We start from the raw sequence: 20,441 nt of genomic DNA on the forward strand, positions 1-20,441 counted from the left end.
GGTGGCTTCCCAAGATTGCTGCCCACCTGACAACCAGAAATAACTTGGGCACAACCAAGCCCTCAGGGACCAGTGTGATGAGACTGGCCAGAGCTCACTCAACATGCTACTTATCTTGTAGCCAGTCATGGCTTTTCACCCTGGATGACTTCTGATGCAGGCAGACTTCTAGTGAGGGGAGGTGAGGATGAGAGGCTGGGGCGGTCAAGGCTTTCTGTAAGCTTTTTTTTTTTTTTTAATTTTTTAGTTGTAGATGGACACAATATCTTTATTTAATTTATTTATTTATTCTTATGTGGTGCTGAGGATCGGATTTGTGATTTGCCCTTTGTGGGACTTGTTACCCTTCAATTCCCAGTTTCACATCTCCTAATGAGGGACAATAATATCTACTTTGGAGGGTTGTGGTAAGGACCAAATCTGTCACAAGTGAAAGCATCCAGTAGTTTCTGGCACTTGGGACATGTTTGGTCAACATTAGTTTACCATTATTATTTCATTTAACAGCTTGCACAACCGTGCACCCCTTTCCTGAGCCTCAGATACAGGAGAGTGCCTGGCGTATAGTTGATGCTCAGTAAGAGTTTGTTTTTATTTTTAACTTTTTATTTTGAACTATTTTTAGACTTAAAGAAAAGTTGCAAAAATACTGGGGAGTTTCCCTTACCCTGCATCTAGTTTCCACTATTGTTAACATGGTCTTACATAACTGTAGGACAAAGATCCAAACCAGAAAGTTGGCAGCCCCACGGTGCCCAAACTGCAGACCTGTAGGGGCTCCACCCTCTCCCCTTACTACCCTCTTCTGTTCCCATGTTCCACTTAGTTGTTACATCTCCTTAGTAACAGTTCCTCAGTTTCTGTGTCTCATGACCTTGACAATTTTGATGAGTACGGGTTAATTCCTTGTAGAATATTTCTTTTTTTAATTTTTAATTTTTTAATTTTTAAATTTTTTTCAGTTTTCGGCAGACACAACATCTTTGTTGGTATGTGGTGCTGAGGATCGAACCCGGGCCGCACGCATGCCAGGAGAGCATGATACCGCTTGAGCCACATCCCCAGCCCTTAGAATATTTCTTAATTTGGGACTGTCTGATGTTTTCTCATGATTAGATTGAGAGTAGGCACTTTTAGCAGGACTACCACAACAATGATATGTTACTTGTAGTGCCCCCTCCCCATATTGTGGTAAAATACACATAAGATTTACCATTTAAATCATTTTAAAGTGTATAATTCAAGGCATTAAATATATTCATAATGTTGTCCAACATTTACGTAATTCACAATGTTGTGTTACTTCTACTTCCACATTTTTCATCACCCCAAAGGAAATAGCAGTCCCATTAGTAGTCACTCCCCAATTCCTCCTCCAACACTGGCATCTACCAATCTGTGTTCTATCTCTATGGATTTACCTGTTCTGGTCATTTCTATGAATAAAATCAACATGCGACCTTTTGTTTCTGGCTTCTTTCACTTAGCATGTTTTCATCCAGGTTGTCATCCACCTTGTAGCATGGGTCATAGCTTCATTCCTTTTTATGGCCAAATAATATTCCATTGTATGGATAGTTCACATTTTACTTTTGTATCCTCTAATTTTTAGTGAGACTTGGCGTGGGCCCTTGGGATGGCCTGGGGGGTGGGGGAGGGCAAGAAGAGACCCCTGTGACTGGCAGGAAGTGTTGTATTGTATGTGGAAGAAAGGGTCAGGATAGTTCTGGGGAGTACAGGATTGTATTTACACGTGGCAGACAGTGTTTAGCTTTGAAAATTTCATTTGTGTAAAGGGAAAAACAGTTCTTCAGGAGGAGCGACAGAGGCGCCCAACGATGGGAGGCAAGCTCTCTTTGGGACAGTTCTCGGTGGCGGTCACGCGGTGAGCACCAGGTTCTGGGAAGACCTATTGCCACCCGGGGCACACATTCATCTCTTGTAGAAGGGGAGCCTCCCTTTAGGCAAATTTAGTGAAAACTTCGATGTATCAGAAGGTGACTTCCCATACGTGGCACCCCAGCAGCCCTCGACCTCTCCCGGGCAGGTGGTCTCCAGGCATTCTGGGCAGCCGGCGAAGGGTGCCCGGGCCGCAACGCCCGCAGCGGGCGGCCTGGGGGCGGTGAGGCCCCGGGCGGGGGGCGGAGCCGAGCGTGCCCCGCCCCTCAGCCCCGAGCCCCGCGCGCGCTCCAAGGCGGGGCGGCGCGCGGCCCGTGCGCGTGCCCGGAGCGGAGGCGTGCGTGGGTCGCGCGTGCGCGCTGCGGCGGGGCGAGGGGCGGCGCGGGCGCGCGTCTGTCAGTGACAGCGGGAGGGGGAGGGGGAGGGGGCCGGAGATGGTGGCGGCGGCGGCAGCGGCGGCTCTTCCGACATGAGGCAGCGGCCGCGGGAGGGCTGGAGGCGGGTGCGGCCGCGCGGGCATCTCTAGCTCGGGCAGGGGCCCCCGGGGCGTAGGCGCGGCGGACGGGCGGGCGGGCGGGCGTCCTGGCCGGCGTCGCGGGAGCTGGGCTCTGCGGCAGCCGCACCGCTGCCCGCTGAGGGGCCCGTGCGGCGCCCTGTGCTCAGCCGGGCGGCTTGGCCCGGGTGGTTGTCGGCCCCCAGGTGGGGGCCAGGCGCTCTCGGCTGCGGGCAGCAGGCCCCGCTAGAGCGGCCGCTCCGACGGGGGCAGCCTGCCCGCCTCCGGCTCCGCAAATTCGCGGGCCGGGACTCGTCCCCTGCCGTGGGCTGAGCCCGGAGGAGCGCGGGGGTGGCCACCAGGGGCACGAGACGGGGTCGGCCGCTCCGGGAGGGGACGCGGTCGGCGCCGCAGGTCCGGCCCGCGCGCCTTTGACGCACCGGGCGCCGCTGCTGCAGGATGAAGCGCTGTTCGCCGCCGGCGGAGTTGTTTTTGCGAAAGCCGGTCGCCGAGCGGAGAGCGCTCAAGGTCTGAACTTCCCTCCGGAGCCGCAGTTGGAGGCGTGCGGCGCGGAGGCCACCAGCGGGCGAGGGCGCCCGAGGGGAGCGCACTGTGTCCGGGACCCGGGACCCAGGGCGGCCGCGGCGCCGGGACCCTCGGGAACACCAGGTCCGTCCCGGGCAGTTCTTGCTTCCCGAAGGTGGGGCGGGGGGCATTGACTATCCGATAAATCGGCAGTTTTTGTGAGCATATGGTGGCTTCCCCGAGTCGCTTGTTGGAGGCCGCACCCAGGACACGCACAGGTCGCGTGGCCCTCCGGACGTTTATGTAGTAGGGTCACTCTAACTCTCGTCGTTTTGCCCGCAGGTACCCCTGACCCGGCCGGGGAGGTTCTGAGAGCTCGGCAACATGGCTTCCCCGCCCCACCAGCAGCTGCTGCATCACCACAGCACCGAGGTGAGCTGCGACTCGAGCGGAGACAGCAATAGCGTGAGGGTTAAGATCAATCCCAAGCAGCTGTCCTCCAACAGCCACCCCAAGCACTGCAAGTACAGCATTTCATCCAGCTGCAGCAGCTCCGGGGACTCCGGGGGCCTTCCCCGGCGAGTGGGTGGCGGGGGCCGCCTGCGCAGGCAGAAGAAGCTGCCCCAGCTGTTCGAGAGGGCCTCCAGCCGGTGGTGGAACCCCAAGTTCGACTCGGTGAACCTGGAGGAGGCCTGCCTGGAGCGCTGCTTCCCACAGACCCAGCGCCGCTTCCGGTACGCGCTCTTCTATGTTGGCTTCGCCTGCCTTCTCTGGAGCATCTATTTCGCCGTCCACATGAGATCCAAATTGTTCGTCATGGTGGCCCCCACTCTGTGCTTCTTGGTGGTGTGCGTGGGCTTTTTTCTGTTTACCTTCACCAAACTGTACACCCAACATTACGCGTGGACCTCGCTGGCTCTCACCCTGCTGGTATTTGCCCTGACCCTGGCTGCCCAGTTTCAGGTTTTGACACCCCTCTCAGGACGGGTAGACAGCTACAATCATACTCCTGCAACCAAGCCCACAGACACCTGCCTATCCCAAGTGGGGAGCTTTTCAATGTGCGTGGAAGTGCTCCTTTTACTCTACACCGTCATGCACTTACCTTTGTACTTGAGCTTGTTTTTGGGGGTGGCCTATTCAGTCCTTTTTGAGACATTTGGCTATCACTTCAGAGATGAAGACTGCTTCCCCTCCCCCGCAGCCCAGGCCCTGCACTGGGAGCTACTGAGCCGAGCTCTGCTCCACGTCTGCATCCATGCCATTGGGATCCACCTGTTTGTCATGTCTCAGGTGAGGTCCAGGAGCACCTTCCTCAAGGTAGGACAATCCATCATGCACGGAAAAGATCTGGAAGTAGAAAAGGCCCTCAAAGAGAGGATGATTCATTCTGTGATGCCAAGAATCATAGCCGATGACTTAATGAAACAGGGGGATGAGGAAAGTGAGAATTCCATCAAGAGGCATGCTACCTCTAGCCCCAAGAACAGGAAGAAAAAGTTCTCCATACAGAAAGCTCCTATAGCATTCCGCCCTTTTAAAATGCAGCAGATTGAAGAAGTTAGTATTTTATTTGCAGATATTGTAGGCTTCACCAAGATGAGTGCCAACAAGTCTGCTCATGCCTTGGTGGGGCTCCTCAATGACCTGTTTGGTCGCTTTGACCGACTGTGTGAGGAGACCAAGTGTGAGAAGATCAGTACTCTGGGAGACTGTTACTATTGTGTGGCAGGGTGTCCCGAGCCTCGGGCAGACCATGCCTACTGTTGTATTGAAATGGGCCTAGGCATGATAAAAGCTATTGAGCAGTTCTGCCAGGAGAAGAAGGAAATGGTGAACATGCGCGTTGGGGTTCACACGGGGACTGTCTTGTGTGGCATCTTGGGCATGAGGAGGTTCAAGTTTGATGTGTGGTCCAATGATGTGAACTTGGCCAATCTCATGGAGCAGCTGGGAGTGGCTGGCAAAGTTCACATTTCTGAGGCCACTGCAAAATACTTAGATGACCGGTACGAAATGGAAGATGGGAAAGTTATTGAACGCCTTGGCCAGAGTGTGGTTGCTGACCAGTTGAAAGGTATGTGCATTTCTTTACTCTGTCATCTTCCTCCCCATCCTGTTTGTATTAAATAATTTTAAAAATCTCTTTGCAGCATCAGTGTCTGGAGGCAGCTTAACTGTCTCAGGATACCAACCATGGGGGAATCTCAGGATCAGTGTGACTTTTTCTCCAGTAAGTCAAATATCACAGACCTAGTCATGCTGTGGACACGGACACTGAGACAGTGCTGACCTAGATGAGACCTTTAGAAGGAGGGAGGACCTTGAAAGTGCCTTTACTGCCAGTCAGCTGTTGACATTTCTAAAATTCCAGGGGCCTGTCCCAAGAATGTAAGGATTTGGGAGCCCTTCAGCAGTCAGAACTTTTTAGCACTTCTAGAGATTGCCTTTGCAATCTCTAGTCACCTTAATGTCCCATGTCCATCTATATGTTCCTCTATCCCTTTTGACAAAACTATGAAGACTAAAACCTCTCTCCCCTCGAGGCCTTACTTTGTTTATTGTCAAAATAGAGATGGGAAGTCAGCTGTGCCCTGCAGGGCCTTCAAGAATTAGGTGGAATCGCACACCTCTCAGTGTACACTGCTTTTGCCCGCATCTCTTAAAACATGTTTTCATTTTCAGCTTTCAACTTTTGTTTGTTGAACAATGTTTTGTTATGGGTACTTCTCTTATCACATAGACCCCAGCATTTTAGACTGTTGAACTTTACCAGCCATCAGATGATTTGAAAGTGAAAAAGGTACCAAGAAGCTCCAGTGCCCCCTCCCTCAGCCCTCAGATTTGTATCTGGCCCCTGTCCCTGGTCCCTGGTCTTATGTTCCTAACTGCTGTTCTTATTGTTTTTACTGGGCTGCTTATTTTATTATTTTTTAAAATTTTCTCTGAGGTCTGGGAAGTGGCATATAAATAAGTGGGACCAAAAACAAGAATTCTAAGTCATCTGCTGTGTTTCTTACCCTTTCTTGCTCTTTGAAATAGTTCTTATGTTTTACTAAAAGTCTTCTGGATTGAAGGGAACTTCTATTTTACAAGTATGTAGAGAAAATAACATTGATTTCTAAAAGCCCATGTCTGTGAAGCTGTATTGTATTTTGTGGTGCCCACATGCTGCATAATTACACAGCTAAAAGCCCCGGGAGAGGGAATCTTCAGAAGGAGAAGGAATATTTCTCAACCATGGGAGAAGCGAGAGTTTAAACCAGAGACAGCGAAGTAGCTGGGTTGGTCTTGTATAGGTTGTGGGCCATGCAACACTGCCGTATGCTGGATGAGCATTTTCCTTCTCTGGTTTGTGATCTGAACTCCACATTTATTTGTTATCTGGAAAGGTGCTTTATCTTTCTCCTGATTTTTTTTATTGCATTTGTTTTCTTGTTGAAGAATTTTTGGGTATAGTAGCAAAATATTTTCACCTGAAAATTGCCTTTGACCTGAAGAGCTTTAATTGTTGGGTTGTTGAGGTCAGAAATGACACTTTCAGTTCACTTGAATGCTTCTGCCATGACAAGTGTCTTTCTGATTATGAGGGTGGCATCTGCTCTTGAGCCCAAAAGTGTCAGTGGAGTTGGGTGTGGATGTAATCCCTCCTTGACATTTTGGCATCTGTAGGATCTGAGAGTTACAGGCTCTGTCGTCAGGGATTATGAGACAGATTCTACACAGGGGTGCTGGACTGTACTGCCTTGTGGTAATAATCAGATATGTTGGGCCAAAGGACAACAATATCAGTTTTGTAAGTTGTACTTTGTATGGTCTATTTCTGGAATTTCAGAAATAAAAAACAGGTGCAATTATCAAGTGTCAAGCTTGGAAAATTGCCAAGACCTCAAACCTTTGGTAATATCTACTTTTCTTAATTTATTGGTAATTTTTATTTTCAATGGGTAGACCAAAGACACTGACCAAAAAGTAAAAAAAAAATTTAAAAAGTCTGGAAGGGTTTGCTGATTTAAAAAAAATATCTCAAATAGGGTAAATTAGCTTTTTCTTTAAATTTGTGTACATTGTATATTTATAAAGGAAAAGTTTTAGTACTGTATGGAGGTAGGAAAACATAGAAGGCTTAGCTAACCCACCGATTTTTTAAATTTAGTATTCTTCCTTTAACTGTTTCCTTGAGACTGTGATTTTTGCTTTCTTCAGCTCATTTTGAAACCTTTGTGGACAGGCCTCCAGTAATAGAATATGTCTACACAACTTCCTGACCCTGATGACTGTCCCGATGTACAAATCTGCTATGTGACATGAGAGCATAACCTGTAGAAGCCCTTTCATGTATATGGCTAAGCTTAGTGTGTAAGATTTTTCTCAGCATTCCATCTTTGAACTTGTGGCAGGTTTCTCTGTGTAATGTTGGGTGTTACTTTTTATCTCTTACCCCTTTCCTGATAAAAATCTCGGTAGAGAACTCTAGAAATGAGCACCAGTGGGCTGTGCAGGGATTCTAGAATTGGCCTGGCATCATGAAGGGAAGCTGCTGCATGCCCTTGATGTGAGTGGAAGGTTATTGCATTACTTCTGTGTGCTCACTCTCTCTCTCTAAAATCCATGCAGTGCTTCTGCCATATGTGCCTGGCACTGAGGATGTGGAGATGGATCTATGACAGCTCTTGACCTTGGGGAGCTCCTGATTACCAGTCTTATTGTAGACTAGGTCCTTGAGTCAGGGACACTTTAGAGAGGGTCCTGAGATCAAGGTGTGGCTCTCCAGGAGGACAAAGAAGAACCTTAAGTGTGGAATGGACAGTCCCAGGCAGTGGCTTGGAGTGGTGTTTCTTGATGGCACAGCGCATTTGTCCATATTTATCAGAACAAAGAAGTGTATAGCTTGAGGGGGTTTGGATTTGATTCTGTAGTTGAGGGAAGTCACTGGTCATCACTGAAGCACAAAACAGGTTTAGAAAGCTTGCTCTTTCATTTCTAAGGATTGTAGCATGGAAAGGTATGAGATTGAGGATTAATGAGCTGTTTGAGCAAATCCCAGATGGGGTGATGGCCTGAATGAAGGTAACTGAGGTGGCATTGGAGATGATGGGGCAGGTGTGAGCAATGTGAAGATCAACTGGATGGGACTCCATGCCAGACTTAAAACTGGCTGGCAGGAAGAGGGGAGGGGCCTGATGGTCTCAATGGGAGATGGTCTTTTCAGTTTCTGGAGTTGACCTGGAGGTGGTCTGGAGTCAGGAAGGGTTGAGATGCCTTTGGCCATGCCCATGGTGTGAATGGAGCCTGCAGGATAGATTTGCAGAAGGTGAAACAGGCTTGGAACCTCTGTCTTGTTCATTTATTCATTCAACAAATTATTCCATGCTAGGTACAATGCTAAGTTCTAGGGTACAGCGGTGAACAAAACTGATAAAAATTCCAATAGCAATAAGGAACAGGAATTTTGAATTAATTGGTCTTCTATAGAGAATTTCTAATAGTGGAGTTGTTAGGGGAGTCCAACAATGAATAACAAAAATATAGCATTTGTCTTATGATCATTTCTAAGGAGAAAACAAAAAGCAGGAAGGGAGCTGTGGAATGCGTGTGTGAAATCCAAGGCAGGGAGGCCAGTCACCAAGACAGAAAGCTGAAGGAATTTTTTGGCACAGAGATAGGGTTTTGGAAATGACCTACAAAGCGAGGAGATAAGGAGGAGCAGATTGATCTGAGTGATGGAATAAGGACCCTTTTTCAGCATTTGGGATGAACCCTGAGGCCTGTGGGGGACCTGGCCATTCTTTTCTGCTGTGGGCAGAGACAAGAAAGATGAGTAGTATTATCCAGAGCTGTTGGCTTTTCCTGTTGATGTAGAGTCACAGGGACAGAAAGTGAAACTTAGGAAACTTCTCCAGCCTTCTTCTCCCTGCATGGATATGAGGGAGCTGGAACCAGGATGCTCAGTTCCTCCGAGTCCACACCACTGATTACATCCTTGTAGAAAGGAGTGTCTGGCAAATTGCATTGTTAGATGTAGAGATTAGAAAAGACAAGACTACCCAGGCCAAATTCTGGGCTATTGGATCCCTTAGGGGAGAGATTTGTATGTATCGTCACCTTTTGCCACCTCAGTGACTAAGGCCTTCGCCTTTTCTGAAGGGGGTACTTAGAAGACTTCCTGCTTAGTTGCTGCCTGGGTAGATTGAAGCACTCTGCTTCATCTTTGCTGGTACGTGTCCCATACTGGGAGTCTGGGCTCCTTGTTGTTTCTTTTTCTTTTTCTTTTTTAGTTGTTGATGGACCTTTATTTAATTTATTTATTTATATGTGGTGCTGAGAATTGAACCCAGTGCCTCTCACATGAGAGGCAAGCGCTCTACCACTGAGCTACAACCCTAGCCCATCCTTGTTTCTGACAGCTAAGAGCCCTACCAAGGTCCCTGTTTTGGGTGCCCTTGCATACGCAGGGCTTTCCTTCCTCCCTCCGATGTGGGTGTCTTGTCTCCTCCTAAGCATATAAGCCTTGTAGCTATGGTGCAGGCTCCTTAGCTGATGGCTCCACCTCCCCTCTTGGAAATTCTGTGCTTACCCACATTCTTGATCTGGGTCTCCTGTGCATGTTGAAACACAGTCTCTTAGGCAGCAAGTGGCGGAGATAAGATGAAGCAGAAAATGTAACTCAGTGACTGGGGAGGGGGGAGATGACAACCACCTGTAGAGTCCATGCTCAAGCAGTACCCATGACAGCTTTTTCCAGGTCTTTGGGACCGAGTTATATGGCTTCCAGTAAGTTGCACACAGCTTTTGATTCTGAAGGCAAGATTTTAAATAGACTCAACGTTTGACAAAGTTAAGGATAAGATTTGCCAAACCGCTGGTGTAATGCAAAAGGAAGGAAGGAAGGTCATTTTTTTCAAGTAGAGTTATTAAGAAAGGGAAAAGTGTAAAAGGAGAAAATAGAGTAAGTAATGAAGTTTCAGGGTTCTCATCTACTAGTTAGCCTGTTTCAAATAGTAATTGTTTCTACATACTGGACAGTGTCACCTATCTACTTCGTTGAGGGGAATAATAATCTTGGAAAAAAATTCTATCATATTGAATTTTCCCTGTATGAGTGTGATTAAGCTGTACCTGAATTCTCTTTCTGTGATTAATGGTCTCAGTATTGATGTTTCTTTGGGATTTGATGTAGTAATATGATTAAAATTCTGCAGATCCTCTCTCTTGGTGGTGGTAGGAATCTGCTGACCACTGGAAGACCTGGACTAAGTGACATTTCACTCATGTGGCTCCGGCCGCTATTTGTACTTGGTACATGAGACTCCTAAAGACCCATTCCAACAGGCTCTAGCATCATGGAGGGAACTTTATAAGGAGATGTACTTTTTTTTGAACAGGAAGGGATCTGACATGTGACTTCTAGACTCAGGTGTTGCTCAGAATGGAGGGAAGGAACTGAGTGGCATCAGAGGAAGCCTTCACTTCAGCAGTGGTCAGGCCTGCACAGATAGGGAGACGGGCTTTAGGAAGACGGGCTTTAGGAAGACTGGTGAAGTCAATGACATTACAGCCAGTTTGCTGATGAACTTAGTGAACTCAGCCATGTGCTAGCCATGCCAACCCAGTCCATGGCTAAGCGGGTCATTTTTTAAAAAAATGTTTATTTAGTTGTAGATGAACACACAGTATCTTTATTTATTTTTTATGTGGTGCTGAGGATCGAACCCAGGGCCACACACGTGAGGCAAGCGCTCTACCGCTAAGCCACAACCCCCAGCCCATAAGTGGGTCATTTTTTTGGTGAACAAAGCCATACTTTCTAAAACTTGCTTGCTTTTGGAGATCAGTTTTTTTTTTTTTTTTTTTAGTTTCTCTAGCATTCTCCAGCCTCCTCTCCACAGCTGAGCTCAGTCCCTTAGAACTGGTAGGAACATCAGCTCTGACCCTGAGTCTGGAGCTGGCAGTGGAGGCAGAAGCAGTCCAGGTAGCAGTAGTGATGGCAGCAGCTATGGCCTAGAGGGTGGGGTGCTGGAGAGTGGGAAGGGATTTGAAGATCCGGGTCCCAGGCTTATAAGCCTCTCTGTAAGCCAGTGGCTCTCAAACTTTTTGATCTCAGTACTCTTTCATACTCCTAAAAATTAACTAGGGACATGAAAGAGATTTTGTTTGTATAACTTTTCTCTTAATATTTATTAGAAACTGAAACAATCTGAGAAATTTAAATAAATATTTCTTTAATTCTTTTCAAAATAATAAGTGTGTTATATCCATTGCATGTTAATATAAATAACTTTTTGATAAAAATGAATGTATATTTCAAAAAGTAACTTATTTCCAAAAAAAATTGGCAAGAAGGGGAAACCACTTTATATTTTTGCATGTTGGTTTAATGTCTGTTTGGGTTAATAAAAAACTGAATTTAAAAAAATGTAAAATATACATAACAAAAATATCATTTAAACCATTTTTCAGTGGGTAAGCTGGATTTTCTTAGCTGCTTTGGCATTCGGTCTGTACCTGGATATTGAAGGATGTAAGGAAAATCTGGCTTCATATAGGTGTGTAGCTGGAAAGTGGAGGTGCATTTTCATAGCATTTTAGATAATTGTGGGTATATATAATTTTGATACTGCACCAATATTCAACAAGAGGTAGTTTCTTACAAGATGAGCTGCAACATGGAACCTGAGCACCCGACCATGAGTTTTGTGTCAGCTTAGATTTTGAACAAATCTTCTTCCCAGGTGTGATTTTGTACCTTTTGCACTGGTCATTTGGAAATGCTGGTTTCTTGAGTTATGCAGATGTTCCAAGTGCTGATATCAGGAAAGGCTTTAGAATACTGGGTGGGTGCCAACTTTAAAGTAGCTGGTATGTTTTCCAAATTCTAGTTTTCACTGACGGTTTGAATTTTATCACTAGCAACAAATACTGTCAGTACTTTACTTGAAGCAATAGACTTGTTTCATTCATTTCTCAGGCACAGTCTGCCAGTACTTCAGTCTGAATGACCACCTAGGTCAAGTATAGATAATGTTCCATGACAGTGATGCTAGTTCAGCTTGTAGCCCTAGCTGGTTTTCCTGACAGCCATGAGGCTCTGCTGTGCAACACAAGTGCTATGGCCTGTTTCACACTTTATCACAGACTGTTAGAAAGGCACATGCTCAAGGAAGAGATATAGCATAGTCATGAATTTATACTGCTTCACTGGGGACATACTTTCTTCCTGCAAGCCTACAGTGGTCAAGAACACAGGGCTGGTACAGTTTGGTGCCTCTTTTTTGACTGGCATTCAGGCATTAGCAGTCTCTTCCCGTCCCCTTACACACACACACACACACACACACACACACACACACACACAAATGTAGCTTTCCTGCCATCATTATGAAAGTCAACCCTGAAAAAAGGAAAATAAGGCCTTAATGTTATTGTGAAAATAGTTTAGACCTCACAGATACCCTGCAAAGGTGTTAGGGACCCCTAAGGGTCCAGGGATGCCCCTTTGAGAACTGCCTCCCTAAGCTGTGAGATAGGAAGATGGAACACACTGTATGTGCCACATAGATATGCTGCCTTGGATATGAATCAGCTGAAATTGGGAGTTATGACAGGCATTTTCCATTTATTGTGAAAGTAACAAGTGACTCTAGTTAAAAAATTTACTTTTTCTTACCTGGTTCCTAAAACTCCTTTGTGAGCCTGCCATACTTTGTTGCTGGTGTTCAGGGTTTGTGATAAAAAATTTTGAACCTCAACTTTGTTTTGTAAAGTTTTTTGGAGGGCTCACCCCTTGGCAGTATAACTTGGTGATTAGGTACATGGGGCTTTTTTTCTGACACATTTGGACTAAAATCTCAGTTCTTCAGTTTCTGAGCTGTGGACCTTAGGCTGCCTGGTGGAGGCTCCATGGTTTTAGGAGTGACAGAACCTCTGGCAGAGGGTTGTGGGGAGAATCAAATGAGGTGATTCAAGCAGGGCTCTTGCAGCCACTGAAGTTAGTAAGAACTGACCCAGCCCAGGCAAGCTGCAGTCTGTGCTGCAGGGTGCTTCTTTTCTCCTACCCTCTGTGTGGTGCACCTTTTGTACAATGTAGTGTGAAACCCAGAGCACACCAGGGACTGTGATTGTGTCAGTTTTTCAAATTAAGAAGGGCAAGTGTCCAAAATCTGAAACACTGATAGGTTGCCCTGGTTAAACTCTCGCTACTGAGTTTGGCAGCTTCTTTATTGAAACCCTGGGGAGCCCAGGCAGTATTGTTCTTGGGTTCCTTCAGGTCCCCAGAGCTTTGAGGTACTTATGATGATGAGGCCTTTAATAGTTGAGGGATTATGGGAAAATCCCCAGCTTTGTGACCCTGGAGGTATTGGCTGCGGTTTGAACTAGAGCAGTTATTACAATACATACTCACTTATTTATTCATTAAATACTGAAAGAGTTCCTACACTTGGGAGGCCTGGACAAGGTGCTAGAGAAGGAACCATGGCCCTTCCCCTTGGAATGTATTGCCTGGGAATACAAAATCAAATAATCGTCTAGATGAATATGCACCCACTTTGCTGTATTATGGATACAGCTGGCAGGGAGGCACTCTTATCACCTCCAGTTTATAGGTGAGGAAACTGAGGCACAAAGAGAATCAGTAAATTATGATGGTCTTACAGCCAGAAAAAGCTATTAAAGGTAATACCAGTATTTAGACCCAAACGACTATATTAGAAAACACTGGAACCCACCTCAGGAATTTTTGTAGGGATTAAATATTAAGTACATGTTAAGTACTTGGCACATAGAAACTCTCAACAGAGAATAGATTTACTAGCTAGTGTTATTGAAAATGGGTGATTTTCTTTGCAGCAGTAGCAGCCAAAAACAACCACACCTTTTTCCAATTCACATGGCACACTCCTGTGCATATCATCATCTCAGCCACTGGGAGATTTTAGGACAGGGACATGTGTGTGCTCAGAGGTTTATATTTCATTGGCTTCTTTGCTTTATAGATCAGTTTTCAGACTGGGTTGAAAATTGACCAGAGCCTTTCTTCAAAAGTTAATGTAGACTCTTGAATCTTAGCTAATTTAGTGCCTTTCCTCCCATGACAGATATTTTACTTTTGATACCAAAATTGCCCTATTTTGGGCCCCTGCAGGCCCCTGCGGGTTGCCCCCTGAGTTCATTTCAATAGCTTTTGTACTCAGTAGCATTTTTAAGGAGCAGAGAAATTATAGGTATTAAAATCTCATTAATTCTGTTTTTCTGATATGGAGACCAAGCTAAAGTTTACCCTCTCCTGTTTTGAAAAAAAAATTAATAGGATATGCATGTTTATGTGAAAAAAATAAGACATAGAAGCGAGGCTGTGTGCATCTTCAAGCTCTCAATTTTGCATTCTTACAGCTTGCAATTATAGAGCAATGTGGTGTTTTTTTCTGTGGTATCTTCCCACTAATCCTGTTGAGTAACAGGTGCCTGTGACTGTAGGTAAACAGTGATAAAGAACAATAAAGAGAAAGAAACCCTAAACCAAAATATAGACGACCTGTGTGCAGACTGAGGAGTGCCCCCAGCCCAGCAAGCTCCATCTCCAGGACAGCTGTGGAAGGTATCAGAGGCCCAACTCCAGGATTCTCTTCTGGTAGTCTTGCTTTGAAAAGGTCCTTCTGGAAGGAAGGGCTGGCCACTCTCCCCCTCAGGTACTATGTGTGTTTGACTGTTTTTTTTCATGTTTTTTCTCCACTCCATTGCAGTGTGTTTTGGGTGGTAATTTCCATGTTTTATGTATGGCTGTATTCCTAGTGCCAGGAATATAAGCTGGCATGTAGTAGATGCTCAGTAATACAATTAGCCCTCCGTCTGTGATCTCCACATCTGCAGAACTCAGCCAAATGTGGAGGGAGACATTCAGGAAAAAAAAAATTGTATTGAACCTGTATAGTCTTATCCTTATTCCTTAAATAATATAGTTGAACAACTATTTATATAGCACTTTCATCATATGCAGTATTCAGGGTAACCTATGAAAGATTTGAGATATACAGAAGGGTATGCTCAGGTCATATATAAACATGATGGCATTTTATACAAGGAATTGGAGTGTCCCTGGATGTTGGTGTCCATTGGGGCTCCTAAAGTCAGTCCCCGCTAAATACTGAGGGAGGTTGGAGTTGGTATGGAATGGATGAATGAGTGAATCTTCCTTCTCACACTCCATGTTAGGCACTCTGGGATGGGAGACCACACCCCAGACATTGGCACAGAGTAAACTGAAGGTAGAAGATGATGAAGCTTTGCCAGGAATGGTTGAATGGTTGACTGAGTGGAGCCTGCGGGTCCTGAAAGGAGCTAGGGAAGGCTGTGGAGGAGAGCATTTGGGGACCTGAGGTGGGGCCTGGGCACAGCGAGTTTGAGCTTCAGGGCAAGAAAGCACAGGCTGAAAACCCCAGCTCATTGAGGGCCCAGAGAGTGTGGGTTGAATGGCTTAGTTTAGGCAATTATTTTTAAGCTTTTTTAAATGGAGATTTAGAGAAGTGTATTTATCTTTAATAATACTGTAGCTCCTGGTAATTCTTATTTGATTATCATTTATGCACATTAAAAACCAGCATACCCTTTATGGGCAAAGCTCCAGGATGGTCTTTGTGCATAATTTCCAGGATTTTTATGTAATGCCATTAAATCCTGTTCAGTTTTTTTTCCCTTCCAGAGAAAAATGTAGTACAGAAAGCAGCTTTTGAATCATTTATTTTCGTGTTTGAATTGTTTGGAAAATTTTAATTTCATTTTTTAACAATATGGTGTGAAGAGAGGAAGAAAATCTACAGGCCTGTGATTCATTTTCTTGTGTGTGGATGTTAAAATACAGCATTCCACTCTGCAGTTTTAAATAAAAGGGGCTTTTGCATATTGATTCAGTTAGTTTTGCCCCCGTAAGTGTTGCTATTTAAAGTGTGGATCGCCTGTGTTTTGTAACTTCCAAACTGAATTCTTTTCCCCATGAGAAAATGCTGCTGCTGCTTATGGCCATTAATGTTAATTTTTGTCTTGTAAATGAGCTGTCTAAAAATTGAGGGGAGGGGAGGTTTCTAAAATTTCTGTTGTTCTCATAGACTAGTATTCTCTCCTAAGATGTTTTCTTCACTGACAAGTTTAGCACACTTGGGCAAAAATCTCTCTGGTTCTGCTAGATCTTGCTGGTTCCCAGTTTCCTCATATTTGTAGAATGTGAACTTTGAACTGAATGTGCCTTAAGACCCTACCATTCTCTAAGAAGAGCTGAGATTCTCTCACTACTGAGAAGTAGTACTTTCCTTAAGATGAAGAAGTGGTTTCTCCTGTGTCCATTTGTTTAAACTACAAACCCTCATTTAGACAAATTTAGCATAGAGAAACTCGGATTTACAGAACCACTAAATTGCAGGGTATGTGTGAGATTCTTTATAAAGGGTTCTTTACTTCCTTTGAATATAAATAAGATTGAATTCTAGAAGTATAATTCTAGAAGTGTGGTTTTTCAGGATCACTGTGTTGTACAAAGTATGGTATTGCTAGAGGAACCCCACTTGGTTTTGAAAGTTTGAGAAACACTATTGTAATGGAGAAAATGTGAAGCAAGTTAATTTGGTTAACAAGTGTACTTCAGTTCCTACCTGAACATTACTTTGCAGAGAGCAGATGAGGTTAGTTTTCAATACGGTGGGTTTTACTAGTGGGCCTGAACAGGTACTAGACTACTGGCATTCTTCCCAGTTACTCTATCAATGGAGGACCTACTTGCTCTGGGGCTGGGGAGCTTTGGGGTCTGCTCACTGTCTGTAGAGCTGGGAGAGGGAACTCAGTGCCCTCTGGTGTCATAAAGGCTTGGTATGGCTGTCTTTGTTTTTCTTTATTAAGATCTCTGATGCAGAACATTTGATTCCCTGTCATTTTCTTCTTCATTGTCGTCGTCGTCTTCTTCTTCTTTTTTTTTTGTACTAGATTGCACCTAGGAGTGCAATGGCTATGCCCCTGCCCGTTTTTGTTTTTCATTTTGAGTCAGTGTCTCACTAAGTTGCGCAGGCTGGCCTTGAACTTGGGATCCTCCTGCCTCAGCTTGCTAGGATTACAAGCATGTGCCACCATGCCCAGGTAGCTTTTTTTTTTTTTAAATAGCACTGGGGACAGACTCCAAGGCCTGCATGCTGCCCTCATTTCCATTTCCTTTGAGTTTTTCTGTGAATTCTGTCCATGCTGCTCAAATGATGAACACACAAAAGTGTTTCCTCCTTGAGCCGCTTGTGGCCTGGGCGAGAAGGTATCTGGGCATTGTCTGGCTATTGGATTAGATATCTGTCTCCCCATTTTATTTTCTGGCTTGGGTACATATTCCTTCTTCTTCCTTCTCCTCCTCCTTCTTCTTCCTCCTCCTCTTCCTTCTTCTTCTTCTTCTTCTTCTTCTTCTTCTTCTTCTTTTTTTTTTAAAATATAGAGTCTTGCTCAATGGTAGGCTAGCCTCAAACTCATATAATTCTTCTTTGTGAGCCTCCCAAGCAGCTGGGATCACAGACATACATCACTGAGCTGAATTTTCCTCTTTATGATAATTTGAGCATGATCTTTTTTCCTCAGTGGATTCCTTATCTTTTTCTAAAGGAACAATAAAGAGGGTCATGGCAAGTGATGGAACATTTGCTGTGGTCTGCATGGCTGGCAAAATGAAGTAGAAAGGGGAGAAGCTCTACTTGGTCCTGAAAGATGGTGTTGTCATTGGGTATCTGTGTCAACTGACCTGTGTAACTTTCACCTCCACAAAGGCCTAGATCACGAAATGGTAGCTCCCTGGAGAGAATCTGTTACCCAGAGTCTGCTTGCCTGAGCCATGTTTTCCAAGACTAAAGTGACTGACTTGGGGCACACTTAATTGTGGAAGGTTAAAAGCTTTTAGGATGACCATGCAAACAACAACAACAATAGAAAACATTTCAAGGGGCTGGGGTTGTGGCTAAGTGGTAGAGTGCTCGCCTAGCACGTGTGAGGCACTGGGTTCCATTCTCAGCACTGCATATAAATAAATGAATAGAATTAAGGTCCATCAACATTTAAAAGTATATTTTAAAAAATTTCAAGACTTTCCTTGTCTCTCCCACACATACCACAGGGAATTTCTTATCCTGAATAACTTAACATGGTGTTCTCTCTGGTTCCTGAAAGAAAACTGATCATGAGCACTCAGAGAGCTGATGGTTCTAGGATCTCAATTTTGTCCCTCTGCCACTGGAACTTCAAGGGGAAATGTTGGCTTTCCCAGCTCTGGTCATGCTGCTACTTTATTTAGTAGCTATTAAATTTCCAGTTTGTATACCTCCCTTGGAGGTGCTCCAGCTTGCACTGGGGTTTCTGTTTCTTCCAACAGCTCTGTCTGTGGTGTGCAGCGCTTTCTTGAGCAAGAAATATCAGCAAAGTTCTTAGCCTAGGTGATAATTTTAAGCTATTTTTTGGTTTATTTTATTTCTAGAGCAATGCACTCACTTAAGGTATACAGTTCAGTGGCTTGAAATAGAATGGTAGACCTGTGTAAGCATCCTGATGTCATTTAGAGCATTTTAATCACCCTTGAAGAGACCCTGTACCCATCAGCAGTCTCTCCATTTCCTCCAAAACATCCAGCTCCTGGCAGCTACTGATGGCCCTGTTTCTGTGGTTGCCTGTTCTGGATCATCCACACTGTGGACCTGTGCACCAGGCCTGGCTTCTTTCACTTGAACTGTGTTGCTGTGTTTCCTCTGTGTTGTAGCGTGCGATAGCGCTTCATTCCTCTCTGTGGCCATCTGTTGTGTGGATGGACCACGTTTTATGAATCCATTCATTGGTTAATAGAAAAGGAACTCTCTTTTTGAAACCAAGAATCAAGCAGATTGAAAAGAAGTTGTAATGATATAAAATCCAATTATTTAATAATATACATTATTTAATAATGTACAATATTGTAACAATTTAATAATATACATTAACTAAAATTTAGCCTAGTGTTTATGAGTTTTCCTGAAAGAACTAATGAAATGAGATTTAGTACTGAATTACAATTTGATGTAAAATGTTTCAAGTAACCAGTATAGTTTTCTTTTCTTTCTTTTTTTTTTAAATAAAGTATGATTTTTTAAAATATTTATTTTCCACCCATGCTAGGGGAGCACTCTACCGCTGAGCTATAATCCCAGCCCCTCTTTTCTTTGTTTTTTTAAAGAGCTAGGCTCTTTTCTAGGCTTGTTCCAGGTTGATTAAATATTAAATTACCTGATTTTTCCATTTTTCCTAGCCAGTTCCATACTAGAGGGCTTTAGGGGAAGCACATTATTGAATAAGAAAGTCTGCTCAATAATATGCTGTTAGCTATGAACACCAATTCAGTCCTTCTGGATGGCCTAGGGTTTGAAGACCTGGGTCCCCTCTAGTAATTAAAGCTGTCCTGTTGTAACTAGTTTTACACATTTGGGTTCACATTTCTGCAATTTATGAAATACTTTCGTACTCTCATAAAAATGAAATACGACAGATAAAATGTAATTTTCTTGATGACTCGGTTACTTTTACTACTGTTATTTGGCTTTTATTAATATAGCAATTTCCCTGTAAAAATAGATTTTTTTTTACTTTGCTTTAAGTAAACCTTGATTGCTCTGTTTTTCCAGTTCTTTTTTTAAAATTTTTTTCAGATTTTTATTTTAATTTGTTATATATGACAGAAGAATGCATCATAATTCATATTACATATATAGAGCACAATTTTTCATATCTCTGCTTGTATACAAAATATATTCACACCATTCATGTCTTCTTCATACATGTACTTAGGGTAGTAATGTCCATCTCATTCCACCATCTTTTTTTTTTTACCCCCTTGTCCCCTCCCTCCACTCCCTCTTCTTTGCCCTATCTAGAGTTTGTCTAATCTTCCCATGCTCCCCCTTTCAACCCCACTAAGAGAAATCATTCAGCGTTTGTTTTTTTGGGATTGGCTAACTTCACTTAGCATTATATTCTCCAACTCCATCTACTTACCTGCAAAACTATGATTTTATTCTCTTTTTTAAAAAATATTTATTTTTTAGTTGTACACAATACCTTTATTTTGTTTATTTATTTTTATGTGGTGCTAAGGATCGAACCAAGGCCTTGCACATGCTAGGCAAGCACTCTACCACTGAGCCACAACCCCAGCCCATTTTATTCTCTTTTGTTGCTGAGTAATAATCCTTTGTGTATATATACCACATTTTCTTTATCCATTCATCTACTGAAGGGCATCTATGTTGGTTCCACAGTTTAGCTATTGTGAATTGTGCTGCAGTAAGCATTGATGTGGCTATGACCCTGTAGTATTCTGTCCTTTGGGTATAGACCAAGGAGTGGGATAGCTGGGTCAAAAGGTGGTTCCATTCCCAGTTTTCCAAGGAATCTCCACATTGCTTTCCATATTGGCTACACCATTTTGCAGTCCTACCAGCGAAGTATGAGTGTTTTTCCAGTTCTTACATTGAAAAAATTAAATTTTCTG

General features: G+C 44.2%; 1 protein-coding gene across 1 annotated transcript in view; it reads left to right on the forward strand.

Moving 5' to 3' along the window:
- The first annotated feature begins 2,921 nt into the window (after positions 1 to 2,921).
- ADCY9 (adenylate cyclase 9) overlaps positions 2,922 to 20,441 on the forward strand; it is a 113,400-nt gene continuing 95,880 nt past the window's right edge. Inside the window, exons 1-2 of the mRNA XM_081296728.1 lie at positions 2,922 to 3,061; positions 3,260 to 4,994. Coding sequence (XP_081152854.1) covers positions 3,302 to 4,994 — 1,693 coding nt within the window. The 5' untranslated portion in view covers positions 2,922 to 3,061; positions 3,260 to 3,301. The remainder of the gene's footprint in view (positions 3,062 to 3,259; positions 4,995 to 20,441) is intronic.

Source organism: Spermophilus citellus (genome assembly GCF_964194105.1).
Source record: "Spermophilus citellus genome assembly, chromosome: 6".
Taxonomy (NCBI): domain Eukaryota; kingdom Metazoa; phylum Chordata; class Mammalia; order Rodentia; family Sciuridae; genus Spermophilus; species Spermophilus citellus.